General features: G+C 45.5%; 1 protein-coding gene across 1 annotated transcript in view; it reads right to left on the bottom strand.

Moving 5' to 3' along the window:
• The window catches only part of LOC144944670 (phosphoinositide 3-kinase regulatory subunit 6-like), a 63,213-nt gene that overhangs the window by 18,947 nt on the left and 25,616 nt on the right, over positions 1 to 18,650 (bottom strand). The window contains exons 5-12 of the mRNA XM_078873029.1: positions 14,916 to 14,985; positions 11,235 to 11,430; positions 10,546 to 10,717; positions 8,342 to 8,428; positions 7,013 to 7,221; positions 4,836 to 4,987; positions 3,675 to 3,801; positions 2,525 to 2,656 (exon numbers count right to left, since the gene is read on the bottom strand). Coding sequence (XP_078729155.1) covers positions 2,525 to 2,656; positions 3,675 to 3,801; positions 4,836 to 4,987; positions 7,013 to 7,221; positions 8,342 to 8,428; positions 10,546 to 10,717; positions 11,235 to 11,430; positions 14,916 to 14,985 — 1,145 coding nt within the window. The remainder of the gene's footprint in view (positions 1 to 2,524; positions 2,657 to 3,674; positions 3,802 to 4,835; positions 4,988 to 7,012; positions 7,222 to 8,341; positions 8,429 to 10,545; positions 10,718 to 11,234; positions 11,431 to 14,915; positions 14,986 to 18,650) is intronic.

Below are 18,650 nucleotides of genomic sequence, written 5' to 3'. Positions count from 1 at the left end.
CCTCATCAGGGTAATATATACTTGGTAGAGAAGGCTGGATAATCCAGAGGGCTTAACGCCCGTGTCAAAACGATGAGCCAGCACCGTTGAAAAGATTTGTGTTTAAATTCGTGCAGCCAACATGATCTTCAGATTAAGTTAAGTGGAGCGAGTTGATGGTCACAGCCCAAGCATCACCGATGAGACTGAATTTTGCATCTTCCACCTCTGAGGTCAAAAAATCTCAGCGTAATTACTGGACAATATATGCTTTGTGCAAGCCATGAGTGGCCCATTTGTGGTGGACCAGACTCCTTTTTAAGTGCATTCACAAGTGGTGACATCACCTTGGGGCCCGTGATCCAATATCACGTGCAATGTTCGCTCTGATAGTTCCGAATACATTTTCTGTATCTTAGCCAGTGACATCACAGTGGTACCACGACTGGAATATAATGACTGTATGTCGATCTTCTTTCACACCGTACACGGCAAACAATGCTAATTGGAGATGCAGGGGAAGGGCAACAAACTAAACACAAAAAGCAGATTTAATGAAATGAGTTTTCAATCTCGATTTGAAAGTGCATATGTTGCACACTCGAAATGAAGGACGTGGGCAGGTGCTCCAAATCGAGGGCAAGCACATTTATTTATTGTGGTTAATATTAATCTTGGGAAGAACAGCACCGTCACTCTGTAAAATGCAACAACACGTGTGTTACAACCAGCCTTGCTCCCGAGCTGCCATTAACCATGTGACTGGTATATCCGAGTGGTCCTTCAATAACCCTGCCAGCCACCTACAGGCCCGACTCAGTCATCACATGCTGCTGTACACACATGCATTGATGCACTCCACAGCACATCAGGACCTTCACAGAACCACACTTTACTCCCTTGTTGCACAAGGATAAATTAAAAGAGTGATCCATTCCTAATGTCCCACACATAGCTCCAGTGGCTTCCTAATATCGGAAGGAAAAGCGTTCCTGATGTCCACAGAAGTGCATCTGATAGCTTGCCATGTGGTGGCCATCTTTGTTCGACGGCCAGCCAAAAGCCGCCGCAAGGATGACCGGAGTTCGCGTGATGGTTTATGCTCCTTCACGAGATCAGCAAGGTACCGTGGTTTATTTGTGGCAAACACTCTATGTGTAATAAGGGCGACCTCATAATGTCTTCATGATGGTCACTGCCCAGTCACCAATGACTGCACACAAAATATATATATAAATGTGGTTTTATACTTTATTTGAATGCATCAGATATTGTCATATCTCAGATGCTAAGCATGGTTGAGTATGGCCGGTGCTTTGAATTGCGATCACCATGCATAACATGTCATAGGCAGCTGTTGGGATACATGGTGGAGGTGGCAGAGGGCAGTAAAGCAACATCCATTGTTGTACCGTACCTCTGTGCCTCTACATCTATGCTCCCCACGTTCACACAAACCCGTACTGACAAGCGTAGTTGAAGTACGTTCAAATAACTCCCACGACCCCATAGTAGGCCCTTATCCAGCAGTGGACTGACAAAAATGGCCATGCACATACGTAAGGTGGCTGGGTGAGTCAAGGGCAGGGGCGGTTTCTTCATTAGGGCGATTGGGCGACGCACCACCAATGTCATTCAACCACAGAGTCACGCTAGCCGTCACTGTGCCTCTGGATATAGTCCAATCAGCGTCATGTCACGTTCTGTGGAGTACCGCCTCTTTTTGGGCGATTTCACTCCGGCTGAGAATCGCCCCGAGTGGCCCCATAGACTTACATTCAAAGATGTTTTTTTTCGAACGGGGGGCGCTGCAATGCATTCTCTATGGCTTCCGGGAGGGCTTGCACTAACGTGCTTACGTCATCATACGTAAGCACGTTTCATCCAACAATACAATTTGTCACCACCTAGTGGAATCTTTAATAAAATAAACTTGAGTGGATTGTAATAATAGTGAGTATAGAAACAAACAAGATGTATTGTAAGAGTCACTTTATTATTCATTAATATTAAAGAAGTGAAGTTGCCTTTACATGCTTAAGCTGTTAATTTATCCATTGCATGGGTGGACCTTATCCTTATCAATCATCCAGACATTTGCCCCCCCTGACAGATTTTGCAGGAGCCGCCACTGGTCAAGGGTCAGAGCGCTGAACCAACATTGATGAGATGCCGGGCTCATGCACGCACGGCACATATGAGAAGTCAATAATGTGCAAAAAGACAAAGATCTCCCGTATATAGCCTTAGCAGACTGTTGGGGTTAGTGCTGTTCGCTAGCACCTATGAAGGCCGGCACGGTACATGAGGAGGTGGCGGCCAGCATCACGCCCGGCCACCCTTGTCTCCCTAGTGGCGATGATTTTACACACCGCACCAGGTTCTCATTTTAGGCTGAGTCGACCTAGGGGAGGCCAATGACCAGTTCAGATAATCGTCACTGGTGTTGGCCGTGAGCGGGAATCAATCTCGGGTCGCCAGGTCCGTAGCACAGCACTGTAACCGCTACACTACTGCTCCCCACAATGTGCACACAAAAACACACCGGAATGGACAGCAGGTTGGTCATGATGCGTCCCAGCTGCTGGATATTCTGCCGGTACCATGCGTCCGCTTTGCCCAGGAACTGACCCACCCGCAGACGGTCTCCAAACTCAGCAGCCGGCGCTGCAGCGTCCTGGATGTGAGGAGAAAAGGGACAAAAAAACGCATCGGCTGGATACGAGTCGCCGGGATTATTCATAACGGCAGGTGTATTTTTAACACGTAGGTTTTCGTGATGAAAGCACATGTTTCATCAAATAGTTTTTTGGGTCAGATCACAGGTGCCGCGTCGGCGAGATGATAACGTCCTCGTTTGGTATGCAGGAGGTCGTGGGTTTGATCCCGACTCTGACGCTTGCTGTATATTTGAAATTTGCATGTTTCTCTCCCCGTGGTCACGTGGATTTTTCTCCGGGTCCTCCGTTTTTTCTGTTCATGTTTAGAAACATGCGTTTTGAGTATTTGGCTGCCATAAGTGTCCACGTGATTAACCATTTTGTTGAGCTATCATTTGTGGCCAGTTCGCTCCTGAAAAAAAGCTACATGGCCATATAGCTCTTTTTCAGAAGCGGACCTTACCTGGTAAAATAAAAACATTGTTCATTTTAAATAGTTTACATTAAAATTCAAATAATATACAGTCGTCAGGGTCAGGAACTAACTCACAACCTCCTGCATAGTTAACATCTCGCCACAGTGCCGCCCCAAATGTGTGTTGTACACTCTCCTCCACCTGACACAGCTGAACGACAAAAATATTGTTTCGCGAACAATCGTGCCAATTTATTACACATTTAACAATTAGGTACAACTGTATGTATGTTGAACTTCTTTTGCACTGTACGTAGCCAACTGTGCTAATCGGAGGTAATCAATTACAAACACGCACATTATGAAAGTGGCGTGTTTGTCGTGTTAGCAGTTACAATTTTCTGGCTGTGTCGTATGGAGGAGGGAGTACAACACATTGGCATTGTGCTTGTGAAGACCCAGCCCAACAACAAATCACGAATCAACGAAAGATGTGTCATGGCGCTCATGCCAGCCCCATGCTTTTCCCTCAATGAGGGAAACAAAACAGCGCTGGACGGTAGAAGCTGGTCATAAGCATGCCCCTTGTGACTGAATCCCAGGTTGTGGTGTCGAGGTACCTTTTTGGCGTTGTGCTTTGGAGAAGAAGGTGAGAGATGGGTCGTTGGCTCGCACTGCACTGGGATGTAAAACAAACGCAGCTCGAGTTCCGCACTGCACAAGTTGATTCGCCTCCCCTCCTTCTTTCTGCAGGGCGTTTAAAATTATCACACAAGGACGACACTTCGAGTGGGTATTCGGACTGAACAATACCGTGTAACGTCTCCTGTATCCATAGATACGTTTCAAAGAGGATGATGGTTCTCTGTGCAAGGTTGGTAGAGTGGCAGTGGGTCATGTCTGGAAACTCCTATGCGAAGTGATGTTATGGCTGTGAAAAGTAGTCTGGATTTTTCCATGTGCTATGAGGAGACCAGTGAAATGGCAAGCTAATGCTGCTGGATAGCATTCTAATGTTTGCCTGGAAAGCTGAAAGCATGTTATTATTTGTATGTCGAGACAGAGTTCTGTTTATAGTTTTGCTTTAAAAAATTTTTTTCGTAAAAAAGCTGAAGTGATTTCCTCCTCAAATGAGCACAGATGCAGTGCTCATCTCCTCTTTGTAGATCTGAGCCGGTGGTGGAAATCCCTCGTTCCTATGGCAGAGATGAGACCATCCATAGGACAACCATTGTTTATTTCCCCACCAAGTGGTACTAACCTTATTGACCTCGGAGAGATCATGGGCTGCGCAAACCCCCAACCAGGAGTTTAACTCACAACCTTTTGATTGCGAGCCGCTCGCTCTACCGCTGAGCCACCTGTTTAAACATGAGGCATCTGTATTCTTTGGTCATTTCGGTAAAGTCACGTAGAAATAAAATAATAATAAAAATAAAGTGAATAAAAATATCACGACGTTTCGATCGCAACACAAGCGGCCGTCATCAGGAAAATGGGTTCGCCTCTAAAGGCAAACTGTTTATAAAGGTTTGGAGATGGGCGTAGCCCAAGTGTGTCAGCAGAACCACCAGCATGGGCTGACGGGTCAGCAGTGTGGTGTGTGGAGCGGTGGTGCAGTGATTTCTTGGCGGCCCTTTGCTGCACTGGCATTGCTGCTGCATTGGTATTGCTGCTGCATTGGTATTGCTGAACATGAAATTCTTGCAGACCCGAAAGTTTTAAGTCAAAGTTTACGAGGCATCTGGATGCTGTGTTGATGCTGACAAACAGAACGGTACCTGAGGGCATGGTATTCACGAGCAAGCTGGGCCACTGTCCTGTCGTCCCCAATCACCACCATGCGCACAGTGCATGTTGGGAGTGAGACGCTGTCCTCTGATTGGCCGTTCCGATCAGCTGCTGTGATCCTTAAACTTTCAAAACATGCGATCTGAACGGCGAGAGACTGGGTGGGTAGAAGCATATAAAGGTGAAAAAGTTGTCCAAACTCAGAAAAATTCGAATTGTTTCCACGCTCAAATCAGCATTCAGCATCATCAGCCATGATCAATCCACTGCTGGATGAGGCCTTCCCCAAGCCATCGCCATGTCTCGCAATCTTGTGATGAAATATGATAACTCACGTAGCACCTGCACAAGAGCTCAAATAAGTAATGTGAATAATTGGATTTGATCTAAACTTTACGTTCAAATCTCTCTGTCCGACCATGGTGAACGGCGGCGATGAGTGATTTCTGAACTAGTCCCCCCAACCAAAACCCGTGCTGATCGGCATGGTGAGGTATGGTCAAGTAACACCCCCTTGACTGACATGGCATGGGGAGGCCCTCATTCAGCTGTGGACTGACCAAGGTCTGTAAACATTTGCGCTTTTTAACGTGGATTTGTGACGCTTCGGAAAACAGTTTGGGTTTGCAACTCACGAGCAATGTTGTTTATCGGCCAGCGTGACCACGAATTGTCACGCATTAGCAAAAGAAAGTCTCTGTGATCGACTGTAAATGAGGCCACATGCGTTCGACAGTTTTGTCAAGAGGCTATTTTTCGGCAGAAGAAAGAAAGGAAATGCTATTTTACGTGGCGGTGGTGTGCAGAGGATTCGACAGCAAAACACTATTTTGAACCAGTTTAATCGAAATTCCACACTGAAATTTGCGTAACTTAGGCCAACGTGTTCTACACAAGAGGAGCAACACACGCAGCGCGCGTTCGTGCGAGGGACGCGTGCGTTCGACATGAAATGATTGGGTGGTTAAAATCAATCGCTGCGCTCGCGAAAAACATGCACTGTGTGGTGAAAATTATGATTTGATGGAACGAGAAAAAAAAAATCCATTCCTCGATCAAATTAGAGCACGAAAATTACGACAATTCATCGTCCGGTTCAGGTTTGGGACTGAAGGTGAACGGTGAGCAGTCTCATTTTAATGGCTTTCACCTTAAGTTTAGACAATTCCGAAACGTGAGGTCAAACTTTCCTCGGTATTGTGTATGAGAACACACACTGAGCTTCCCCCCACCAGTAATCACACCACCAGGGACATTGTCATCAAAGCTTTCGAATCCAATTACTGCAAACATTGTCGTGGCCTCCTTCACAAATTGCCGTGCAGCTGTCAAACTGTTTCTGGAATATACCCCCCCAACAATTCAAAACACTGCGGTAAGTGGCGGACACAATTACATGCCGCTGCTATTTTTATAGAAACATTTAAAACACGTATCGATATGCCTTAATGAACTAGTTAGGGCGCCGCTGTCGGCTTTACCAAAATAAATACATAAAACTCACGGTGACAACTCTGGCTCGGAGGAATCGAATAATCCCGTGACACCTATTACCGATTGCCGCCGCTATGGAAATGATTGTCACCTGGAGACATCTCCCACAAATACACACCATTATGCTTTAACAGTGACTCGGAGGCACACACCAAGGGCTGCACGCTTCAACGTTTCGGCTGTCATTGATGCTGCGAGCAAGTGTACTGGCACTTCCCCAATTGGATTGGTAAATACGAGTTGATAAAAGTGGGAGGCCCCAGAACCAGTTCAGATAATTACGACTGATGTCAGCCATGGCTGGGAATCAAACTCGGTTTGACGGATTCGTAGCGCAGTGCGCGAATCACTGCGCCACTGCTCCCCACTATGTATAAGACAAAGACCCCTCGGATAGTCTAAACAGATTGTTGGGGCAAGTGCTGTTGGCGAGCACCTTGTTGCCTTTGCCTCCCTAGTTGCGATGTTTATACACCGCACCAAGTACTCAATTGAGGCTGAGTCGACCGAGGGGGATGCCCAGGATCGGTTCAGTAATCGTCACTGGTTTTGTCTGTGAGCGGGAATCGAACTCGGGTGGCCGGGTTCGTAGCACAGGGCACTAACCACGACACTACCGCTCCCCACTACACACACACACATATGCACATGGGCTTGTGGCGCGCCCACCCACCCTGGTGCCAGTGTCGGGGTAGCTGGAGGACTTGCAGTCCGTGTTGATCGCAATGCGAGATCGGTCGCGAATCCCATTTTTCCTCTCGATCGAGTATTTCTTGTGTTTGACCATCCGTGTTTTTGGCGGCACCACGGTCTGGTTCCACGGAGTGGACGGGTCTGTGTCCGAGGAGCTCTCTCTTTCGGTGATGTCGCCCAACATGCTCTCTGCATGAAAATGAGCGGTGAAAAAAGGAAAGAAAAAAACTTGCCATCAGTCAGTTATCCTAATGGGCAATTCTATCTTTGGCGCTGTGGTTTTCAAAAAGTTTTATTTGGATAGAGCAGGGGTGGGGAACCTATTTTTTCTGCCAAGGGCCATTTGGATATGTATAACATCATTCGCGGGCCATACAAAATTATCAACTTAAAAATTAGCCTGTTAAATTTGGTCACACATTTAATTAACTCACCCCTAATCTGATGGCTGGAACTGCTTCTCTTTGGCGAGGCGTGTGATGTTAGCTGGTATTGATGATGTTGCTACTATACTTAATTTGGAGCTTTCATGACTGCAGGAATTACTCTTTGGTTCTTTCGGTAAAGTCACGTATAAAGAGAAAATAATAAATGAAATACTAGCATACGACGTTTCGATTGCAACACAAGCAATCATCATTGATTGCTACTCGCAACTGCTTTTCCAGGTTTGCTCTTAGATTTATTGAATTTCAAGTCCCGCCTGCGGTTGCCTTGGCAGGGCCAGACCAAATGATTTTGCGGGCCTTATACGGCCCACGGACCGGACGTTCCCCACCCCTGGGCTAGAGGATTGTTTTTCATCATGCAAAAAGTTTCTGATAGATACAAATGTCCCCCTATTCATGAGAACTTGGTCTATGAAACTGTCTTTCTCGTATTGTCCATACTGTCCATACTGTGTTCAACCGCTATACTGCAGGTCACAAAAACACACTCATCCACTCACCCACTCACTCACCACACCGCAGGTCACCTCACTTATTTTTCTGCTTCTTCCCTTGCACTGCTCCACTTTGGAATTCCCTCCTCTCATCATCGTCTCTTTCCCCAAATCCTCATAATAACCTTGCTCAATTGAAGAAACGTGTTTAACTCTTTATCTATTACGACTTTGATCGTGCTATTTGTGGCTGGCTGCTTTGTGTTTTGGGCCTGTGGTCAGCATCTGTGTTTAAAAAAGTTACAAATAATTTTAAACATACATCTCACCAGGAAGATGTCCCTTAAATTGGTCTCAGTTATGACATGAGGTGGACACTTGGTATTAAACTTCAGTTTCTGCTGAATATCGAGCCCGGCGGCTTACCGAGTGAGTTACTTCCACACCAGGCCTTGTAATGGATGTCAGGCTTGGGTACGGCCCCAAGGAGGTGTTTGCAATCCGCCATCGAGTCTGTAGGGCAGGGGGAGTGCAATTGGCAGTCACCAACACAGTCAAGGGGTTGCTTTGTACTCTCATTGACACTGAAAATGGGTCGAACCAAGGACAGACAGTGCACAAGAGACCCAGGTCACTGACACACATAGATGTGTCCACGAATAAGTTTAAACAATTTGGTGATACATTACGTTGTTTATGCTTGTGTGCCAATCATCCCAGATTACAACCTAATCATGTAAGATCTTAGAAACTAAGCAGGCTTTAGCTCGGATATTACCTGGATGGGTGACCATCATGCATAACAGGTGTTAAAGGCTCTGGGGCTAATCTGTAGATGGCGGAGGGATATGCAACAACATTTCTAGTCTCCCATATACTATGCTCCCCACCTTAATGATTATTATTAGCGTAGTGATGTTTGATCAAACAAACCATGTGATTCATACAATGCATCAATGAGTAGTTTAATGACAAATGGCTGGACGTATATAAACAGGAACGCATCTCATGATACATTCTTTATTTACCAAGGAAAGCCTCACTGGCGTCTTGAGACTTTGCTCAGGATGTTTGGCCAATTTCCCCTTCTGAGTGTGTGTTTTATTACAAAGAAAGAACATGCGAAACATAGTCGAGGCTTTCTTTCAAATGAACAAATAAGTCCACAAAAATGAACCCATTGAGATGAATGAAACCCTCGTCCAAAGGAGATTTAATGAGAGCTGGCCGCAGTTGTTATATTATGATTGCTATGTTATTACGCTTGTTTACCCCATGAAAGCCTCACCGAGTGTCTTACAGGAGGATTCTACCAAGTTTTGACAGTGGCGGGAGGGGGGGCAATGATTGGTTTCTACAATCGAAAATTGAGTACGGTAATTTGCGGGTAATTTCTTTCAAATTTGGCAAATTTCCATCCTAAATTGGCTTTTAGCAGCAAATTGCAGACCTGGGACTAATGACAAGTGGCATGAAATAATGCCTGCGTGTTGCGGGTGACATCACGGTGGCTTGCAAAGGATGGGCACGTTTCGCGAATGCCTGTCAAAAATTCGCTGGTGGTTTTCAGATGTGACCTCATGCAAGCTGGCTCAGAGACAGGCTCACTGCTCGGCTATCGGAAGTGAACAATCCAAATGGTGCACATAAGACGTGTATCGATGCATCGATTTATTAAAATCGACATTTATGCTCACGATACGCGCATCATATTGTGCCTCTGCTAATGCATTCATTGCATGGCGTATATATGTTGTATGTAATGGGTTGAGCTGACCCCAACGGCCATGAGGGGAGCCAGATTCTTCATTCAGAACCAGGACCCCTATTTGTAACAATTCGTCGAATCGCAAGGCTGCGGACGTCATTACACATGTAACATAAATAATTTTGCGACATGTAATAATTATTTCATAATGCATTGTAGAAATACATGGAGCGAATGGTGGCACAGTAGTGCACCGATTTCCAATCCTGGCCATGGCTAACATCAGTGGTGAGCGATATCTGAACCGGTCCTGGGCACCCCTCCCATCCTTTCATTGACCAGCATGGTGAAGTATAGCCAAACATCCCGCGTGACCAAGGTGGTGTGGCGAGGCATTACATCCAGGAGTGGATCTATGAAAGAATGTGCTTCATATTTTCAGAATATACTGTGCATTATGTTCGTCAATTAATTATATATTAATGGTGTCTATTTGTAGAGTAAAGTCACGTCTAGAGCAATGCACGGGATTTCTCAATGGCCTCTATTGTGGCTGTAACCTTGGCACTGTAGGAGTGGAATAATCCTCACCTCCACCAACAATTATAAAAAGACGGTAAAAACGATGGAAATGAGGCTTAATAATGCAAAACGATACAAAATAACGACGGTAAAAATGTGGCAATTCAACAAATTGGAATCCACAGAGTGTGGAATCTTGTTTTTGCATCGTTTTGCATCATTAAGCCTCATTCGCATAGTTTTGTTCTTTTCATTAGCCTGAAACATTCGCACATCATTTGCATGTGTACGGTGTGCAAACTGTTCAAGTGACTGATTCTCACGCACACGGTTCGATGCCTGGCATGCGTCGTGAGCATAAGAGCCTGGTTCGATGGACGATTCGGCGTGTCGTCGTTACCTGCCGCGCGATGCCTACTTCCATCTGCCTTCGCAGGTTTGATCTCTTGTAGGTAGAGAGCGAGCAGCTGAGTCTGGAGGTCATTGAGCGACTCCCGAGCGCCTCTCCGTGCCGTGCCCTCCATGAGCCCCGTCACGTGCTCCAGCCAACCCAGAACTTTCCTCTCTTGGTTCTGCACAACGAGCAGACACAGCGATGTACTCCTCCTGGAGCAGCGTCCCCAGCCATATTCTAGTCACTGAAATTTGGCACATTTGTCCACGTGACAACTTGTCAAGCTGACGCCTGCTGTATACTTGGAGTTTGCTTGTCTCTCTCTCTCACTGTGGTCGCGTGGATTTTTCTCCACGTCCCCCGGGTTTTCCCCTCCACATTTAGAATCAAAATGCGTTGAGAGGATTCGGCTGATATTTATTTCCACGTGGTGTTATTTGTGGCCAGGTCGTTTCTGAAAAAGAGCTAAAATATCTCAGTGAGCCTTAAAATTTAAATAGCTAGTAGTTTAATTTGATTGGCTCTGTTGGGTGGTGGAGGGCATAGTTAAAGTTTGACATTCTACCTACACAATCTAACCCAAATGAACCAATCGTGAATCTCTCTGTACCTGCCCACGGTAGTAGGCAGACCGTTACATTTAATTTGCCTTGTTGCCTGCCCAGGCTACGGTGAGATGAACATGCAATACGAACATTCAGGTGTTTGTGTAGATCCCTGGCATTGATAGCGGGCCCCAGTACTGCCTCGAAGGTGTCCTTGAGGATCTGGCAGCGCCACGCTTGCTTCAAGCTGGCCTCGTCCATGGAATTTCCTTTCTCCTCCTCCATCAGTCGATCCACCAGATTCTCCGACACTAAGCCCGGCACCAGCAGAACCACGGTCCTGGTCCCGGGTGGAAGTAGATTAAACCGAGGGTCGATAACAACGGTGTTACATCACGACGTCGTCATTGTACATCCGACTCGCTTGGGGACCAAGGGGTCGGCGGATACGTGAAAAAGTCAGACACGTGAACGTCTGTCAAAAAAAAATAGTCGTACAAATGTATATATATGTGTGTGTTGAACTTTCTTTCTCACCGTATGTAGCCAACTGTGCCTTACGGAGGTGCGGGGCTAGACTCCTTTAAAGGTGGCAGTTTGCTTTACTGTAATTTATAGCCAATTTAATTAGAACTCTGTTTTGTCTCTCAACAGAAGAATATGAATCAAAATCATAAATAATCCATCAGCCTATTGGCTTCCCATGAAAATATCAAACTCCGGACTGTCATCAACAGAATCAGGATTTTTAAACAAATCCTGCTGGATTACTGGACGCTATTTGGCAAGAGCACGCAACACAAACTACGTGACCCTCGCTCAAAGCAATAAAAGCAACGAGTTTGGGTGCCATACGTGAGAGGTAAGCACGTGTACGCGAGATTACGAAGACAGTGCTGCAGGTGAAAAGGTTAGATTTGTGAATATCGATAGGAAATGACAGTTGCAACTGCGCAAACACGGTGGTGGGCGTGGGTGGTTAATTGACCAGGGTGGATATGTGGAGGTGGTACTCTTCTTAGCTCTTTATCAATTTACAGATTTGGCACTGTGAGCCGTGAGCCCTGGAGTGTGAAAACACAACCATCGCCTGGTCTTATTCATGGAGTGGGCCCTAAAGTGTTCGCAGTTTCTGAAATTTCCCCAAGGATGCCCACACTGCAATTGATCAGACAAATCTGAACAAGAGAGTTCCCCTCAACTTTGTCATCGTATTACCAGGAGATAGTCAACGCACGGTTGGCTACGTAGGATGAATACAGTTCAACATACAGTACATAATGTACATCATGACTTTGGTTACTTGTACCACATCCTTCATGACACAACTGTCAATGGACAGATCCGACTGATAACTGCGACTGAACAACGAAAAGGCCAAAAAAAGTGAAAACACTATAAATATCACGACAAAAGTCAATAAAATCACCGGCTCTGCGAACCGGGTGACCTGAGTTTGCTTCTCAGCCATAACTAAAATATTAGTGGAGATTGATATCTGAACTTGTATCGAGCTCCCCTCTTCACCAACCCACACTGACCAGCACGGTGAAGTAGAGTAAAAAAACGAACATCAGGTGGGGGAGACCCTCATCCAGCAGTGGAGTAACAAAGCATCATGGGACCTCCCTTGCCAGTATCAAAATATAAGAATAGGTTTTACCCTTTCTGGCAACAAAACAGATGTTAAAACACCAAACAGAAACCTTTTGCAAGGAATCACGTCTGCATTAACCAAACATACGTGTGGTGAACATGCAAAAAAACATGGTCTGGTAGTAATATGCATTGTCTTTGAAACTGATTGGTCCTCACCAGAGACAGCTTTCTGTCGAGCCTAGTCTCAAACAGTGTTCGACCAGAGGACGCCAAAAGGCAACAGCACAAAGACAATGCCACTGTCAGGATATTGAGAGCTCGGGGTGAGACGCTACATCATGGAACCTCCCTTGCCAGTATCAAAATATAGGAATAGGTTTTACCCGTTCTGGCTATAAAAGAGGTGTTAGGGTATTCTTTGGGTCTTTCGGTAAAGTCACGTAGATAGGTTCAAAGAAAATAACAAAAAAACTACGACGTTTCGACCGCAACACAAGCAGTCGTCTTCAGGAAAGACGACCGCTTGTTTTGCAATCGTGTGTTGCGATCGAATCGTCATAGTTTTTTGTTATTTTCTTTGAACCTATCTACGTGACTTTACCGAAATACCCCAACAATATTAATTCCTGCAGTCACGAAAGCTTTAAGTTAAGGTGTTAGGCTGTTAAGGAATCAAGGAATCTTAAGAACGACGGTTCAGAAGTGATATTATTTGCGTGGCGCTGTTTGCAAACACATCTTTACTGCGCCTGAATTGAAAAAGACACACAAAACAGTTTCGCCCAAACGGGACTCACGAATTGCTGTGTGCTATGCGTATTGCAGCAATGCCACAGGTGCAGCTGCATTGAGTGTGTGTGTGCATGTGTTCACACTCCTCGATTAGACTATTGCATTGGAATTCATGAAGGTTTCCATAATTATCAATTTAAATAGCATGATATAACAAAAAAACATGTATAGTTGCCTGTATAATGTGTCTGTCAATATTCAGTAAAACATACTGTATGCAAAAGTATAGATGTTTGCGATATTGATTCGAATAATAATAATAATAATTAATTACAGCCCTTATAATCTATGAAGGGCTTCCCTATGCCATGCCAGTCTTGGGGAGGGGGGTTGTTTAACCATTCTTCGCCACTCTGGTCAGTGTGGGTTGGTGAAGAGGGCCCAGCAAATGATATATATATATCACGCAACGGTGATGGTGATGGTTGGCTACGGCCGGGTGTTGAACTGAGGTCGTCGGGATCATTCAGCAGCACGGTAACCACTGCACCAGCTCCTTCCTTTCATTGAGAGATAATTAATGGCATTCAAACCAATAGGCACTGTTGGTGGATATATCCTATGATTCGTGTCTTACAATATCTGAAGCCGATGATTAATGTCTATTAAAGTATCAGGGGCGATAGATTATTTTGAGAAGATGAACAGAACAAGTTACACTGATCTGAAATTTAAAGCCAAATCGTGATGCACTATCTCAGCCTACGGCAAGTACTGTGCGCTGATATTTATATATCACAACTGAAAAATATAACAATACGTACGCTGAATAGCCAATTTTATTTTATGTGTTGACTATCTCCTGGTAATGTTTTCACGTAGGATTCTGCCGTGCAGAAATTCAGATTTGAGTTAAAGTTTCCTGAACATCTCAGTCTAATTGCAAGCAGAACCATTGGCCACACTTTAATCATTGTTCCGCGCATCAGAGGCCGCAGCGTGTTCATACTCACAGTGATCCCCGCAGAACAGTGCTTGTGATGGGAGCAGCATGCATGTGAACAAAGCAAGTTTTTTTTTTATTTTACCAGGTAAGGCTCACTGAGCAGTATAGCTCTTTTTCAGAAGCGACCTGGCCACAAATGATAGCTCAATGAAGTGGCTTATGTGGAAATTTATATTAGCCAAATACTCTGAACGTATGTCGGCTGTAAATTTGGAAGGAAAAACTGGAGGACCTGGAGAAAAATCCATGCGACCATGCGGAGGACATGCAAACTCCAAATATACAGGAGGCGTTAAACTTGGGATCGAACCCACGACCTCCTGTATAGCAGGCGAGGAAGTTAACATCTCGCCACCGTGGCGCCAAGCCATGTGGAATGCCTTGGCTGGTGATATCACGTAGCCACAGATATTATACATTTATATATTTTGCATATCGCAAATAAGTACGCTACACCCTGCAGCAATGCATGCAGATCGTCGTGCTCTACTTACTTGGCCACGGTCGGAAAGCTGCTTATGTGAAGGTTTTGCTCTGAAATGATCATCCTTTGGTGGAAAATACCTGCGAATGAACAAAGGAGCGCTCTGAAATTCAGCGCCTTCGTCTTGATATGCGATTTCAATGCAGCCCGGCGTTTTAACTAGAACCGCTGTGAACTTGAATGAGATGTTCTCCTGGGTTGCACATGCAGGTGAATCGTTTGAACTGCCGCTCATGAATGCACACGAACATAACCCGGCTGAATATAAAAAAAAATGAGCGAATGAATTTTTTATTGAAATACAACTCGTGCATCATATTGGATATCATATTTCCAAATGAGTACATTTACATTGGTTCAACAGTTCCAAATCTAATAGCCACCATGGGGAATTTATTACCAAAGGATCATCTCTCACTGGTGTCGTTTGGACAATACAGATCCAATGCGGTAATTTTCAACAATAACCAAATTCTAAAGTAATTCATGTTCACATTGCATCCTTTGCAGCACGTCCCTGGGGGTGTGGTGTCAGCCACGGTGTACAGGTGTGATGGCTCACATTTTCAACGTGACGAAAAAAATGAAAACAGCGTTTGCAAGGAACGATGCTTTGATTTTCACACAGGCGGCTAGCACTCTCGCACTGCTGCACCAGAAGCTATTGCTGGACCATTACCGCGCCTGATTGCTACACCAGAGCTATTTCAGTTCAAAGCAGGGAGGGGGAGAAGGAACGGGGGGGGGGAGTTGAGGGCTGCGTGCGCGACACAAGACCCTCCTTAATTGTTTTTATCAATGATTGCAAAATTAGTAGTTCCCTGAGAAAAGCACTGGATCTCATGCCCTTGCTACGTATGCTGTAGGTGACTTGCAAACGTGCCTAAATGCTTTTCGAACAAATGCTCAGTTTTCAGCACGCTCCTGAGCACTGCTATAATTTACATGGTTCCTAAAGACTATACGTTTGAATAAAACACAACGTGTTCGGTAAGTTTGCGAACCACCTTCATGTTAAACTAAATCTGAGCAGCACCATTGTCCTCAAGGGGAAATACTCGACCTCTATACAAGGTAACATTTCGGGAAATGGCCCTCCTTCACAGCACGGCAGCGTTATTACGGATGAATGTGTTGAGTTTTTTGTTGTGTGTGTGTGTGCGTGTGTGCTCGTGGGGAGCGGTGGTGTAGCAGTTAGTGCGCTGCGCTACAAACCTGGCAACCCGGGTTCGATTGCCGCTCACGGCCGACGCCGGTGACGATTATCTGAACCGGTTCTGGGCATCCCCTAGGTTGACTTAGCCTCAAATGAGTACATGGTGTGGTGTGTAACCATCGCCACTAGGGAGACAAAGGCGTTTGGGCGTGGTGCTGGCCACCCACCCCTTGTGTACCGTTCCGGCCTTCACAGGTGCTCGCTAACAGCACTTGCCCCAACAGTCTGTTCAGGCTACACGGGGGATCTTTGTCTTTGTGTGCTCGTGCAACCACTGCCAATGCAGTATCGCGCGTTCTTTATTTAATTGTGAAGAACTGTGCGTTCAGCATTGAGGAGTGCATCGTGCTGAGTCAGGGAATGGTCCGTGGAAGATACAACTCTCACCTCTGAAGTCACTTCAAAAGTATTTTCTACCAAATCAGAATCTTGATTTAGACTGCAGGAGGAGTCTGATAAGCTATGAAGCTCCTTTTCACAGATGTCCAGCAAGTTACAACAGCAAATGAAACAAAAATGATAGGAGTGCAAAACATATAAAATGACAAGCAAGTCACGCAATATAAAGACATAATACATGCATTAACTTTCTAAATCTGATTCATCAAGATTGGGCAAGACAGTAAAAACGACGAAACAGTCCCAGACCACACCAAGATAACACCACTCACTTAATACCGTACCATCCATCTTCACTGTACCCCATTCTATCAGCCTCATCCACTATCACGATCCATTCCTCTTTCAACCCCCCGCACCATCGCCTCCTTCCCCTGCTGCCCATATCTCATTCCTTTTCCAAACCCGATAACTAACGGCCCTACTACCCCACCCGTCCTTCCCTTAGCTTGCCATTCTGTTCCGTAGTCGGCAAGCATTGTCAAGCGCCTTGGGCGAAAGGCGCTTTATAAATCCAAAACAGAAGAGAATAGTCTCTCAATAAAATTACGCATGAAGACTGACTATCGATACACTGGTAATGATCAAAGTTATGAATCACGTTGGCAAATGTGACTGTATCCAGCACTAATCCATCTTCTGCTTTAGGATATTTGCTGAAGGAAGGTTTTGTGATGTTAAGGGAGGAAACAAGGTTGCTCCAAAAGTTGGTGCTGCAACGGCGAAAGGCGTTGTTACCTACTCCAATTTCTGATCTAGAGATATTTAAAAGGCGATTAAATGGACGCCTTAGGTTTCTTGGGTTTGACAATGGGGATAATGAATTAGCTAAGTATAGTTCAGATTTGCCAATAAGGATGTTATGGATGGCATACACACTACGATCAGAGTGCTGATAACGTAATGGTAACATCTTGAGTTTTCGTCCTCAGAGATAGAAAATGGTGAGTTCACGGAAAATCAAAGCGCAATGCATATTTATTTGATCGTTGATGTCTGAGCTCAGAAAACTTGCTGTCTCTCAAACCAGATCTAGTCATGGATGCCTGCCTTTATTTGAACCCCAAGAATGCAATAGCGCTCGCTCAATGCACTGAACCACCCATGCACAACTGTTGTGTCCGGACAGAAGCGTTTGTTCGAAAAGGCTTTTTCTCAGAGTCGACGCACCTCCCAACGGCGCACCGTTCCACGTTTGACTTACCTCTGCATTCTCCTGCCTCTCTACTCTCATCTCGCTCTACTCCCCTCCACGCATTCTCCTACCTCTCCACTCTCATCTCGCTCTACTCCCCTCCACGCATTCTCCTGCCTCTCTACTCTCATCTCACTCTACTGCCTTCCACGCACTCTCCTGCCTCTCCACTCTCATCTCACCCTACTGCCTTCCACGCACTCTCCTGCCTCTCCACTCTTGCCTCACTCTACTCCCCTCCACGTATTCTGCTTCCTCTCCACTCTCATCTCGCTCTACTCCCCTCCACGCACTCTCCTGCCTCTCCATTCTCATCACATTCTACTCCCCTCCACGCCCTCTTCCACTCCATCAACTCAGGCGTTTTCTATCGCCACGGTGGTGAGACATTAACTTCCTTGCCTGGTATGAAGGAGGTCGTGCGTTCAAACCAGAAACATGCCACCTGTATATTTGGACTTTGCATGTCTCTCTCCCCGTGGTCGTGTGGATTTTTCTCCGGGTACTCTGGTTTTTTTCTCCACATTTAGAAACACGCTTTTAGAGTATTAGGCTCATATCAATTTCCACGCGGTAAGTCACTTTGCTGAGCGATCATTTGTGGCCGTGTCACTCCTGGAAAAGAGCGACATAGTTCAGTGTGCCTTACCTAGTAAAATAAAAAAGGTTTAAGCTCTGTCGAAGCCCTCAATCAACCTTTGCTCAGTATGAGGGGAGGTTACTTATTCCCTCACGTTGCCCCTTGCATCTCATGCCATCGACTCCCTGCTCTGTCGCAATCACAGGCTCAAGGTATTCCTCGTTTCCTATACCTAGAACCGATTTGTGCTGACCAAATCCATTTCTGCTCACGTGAATTTTTTTTAAATCTTTTAAATTATGGTTTCCAGCTTGAATGTACGGGATCTGCCATGGTACTGAATCAGTAACTCCAA

The sequence above is a fragment of the Lampetra fluviatilis genome, chromosome 35 (assembly GCF_964198595.1).
Source record: "Lampetra fluviatilis chromosome 35, kcLamFluv1.1, whole genome shotgun sequence".
NCBI lineage: Eukaryota > Metazoa > Chordata > Hyperoartia > Petromyzontiformes > Petromyzontidae > Lampetra > Lampetra fluviatilis.
This window is presented reverse-complemented; position numbering and strand designations above follow the sequence as displayed.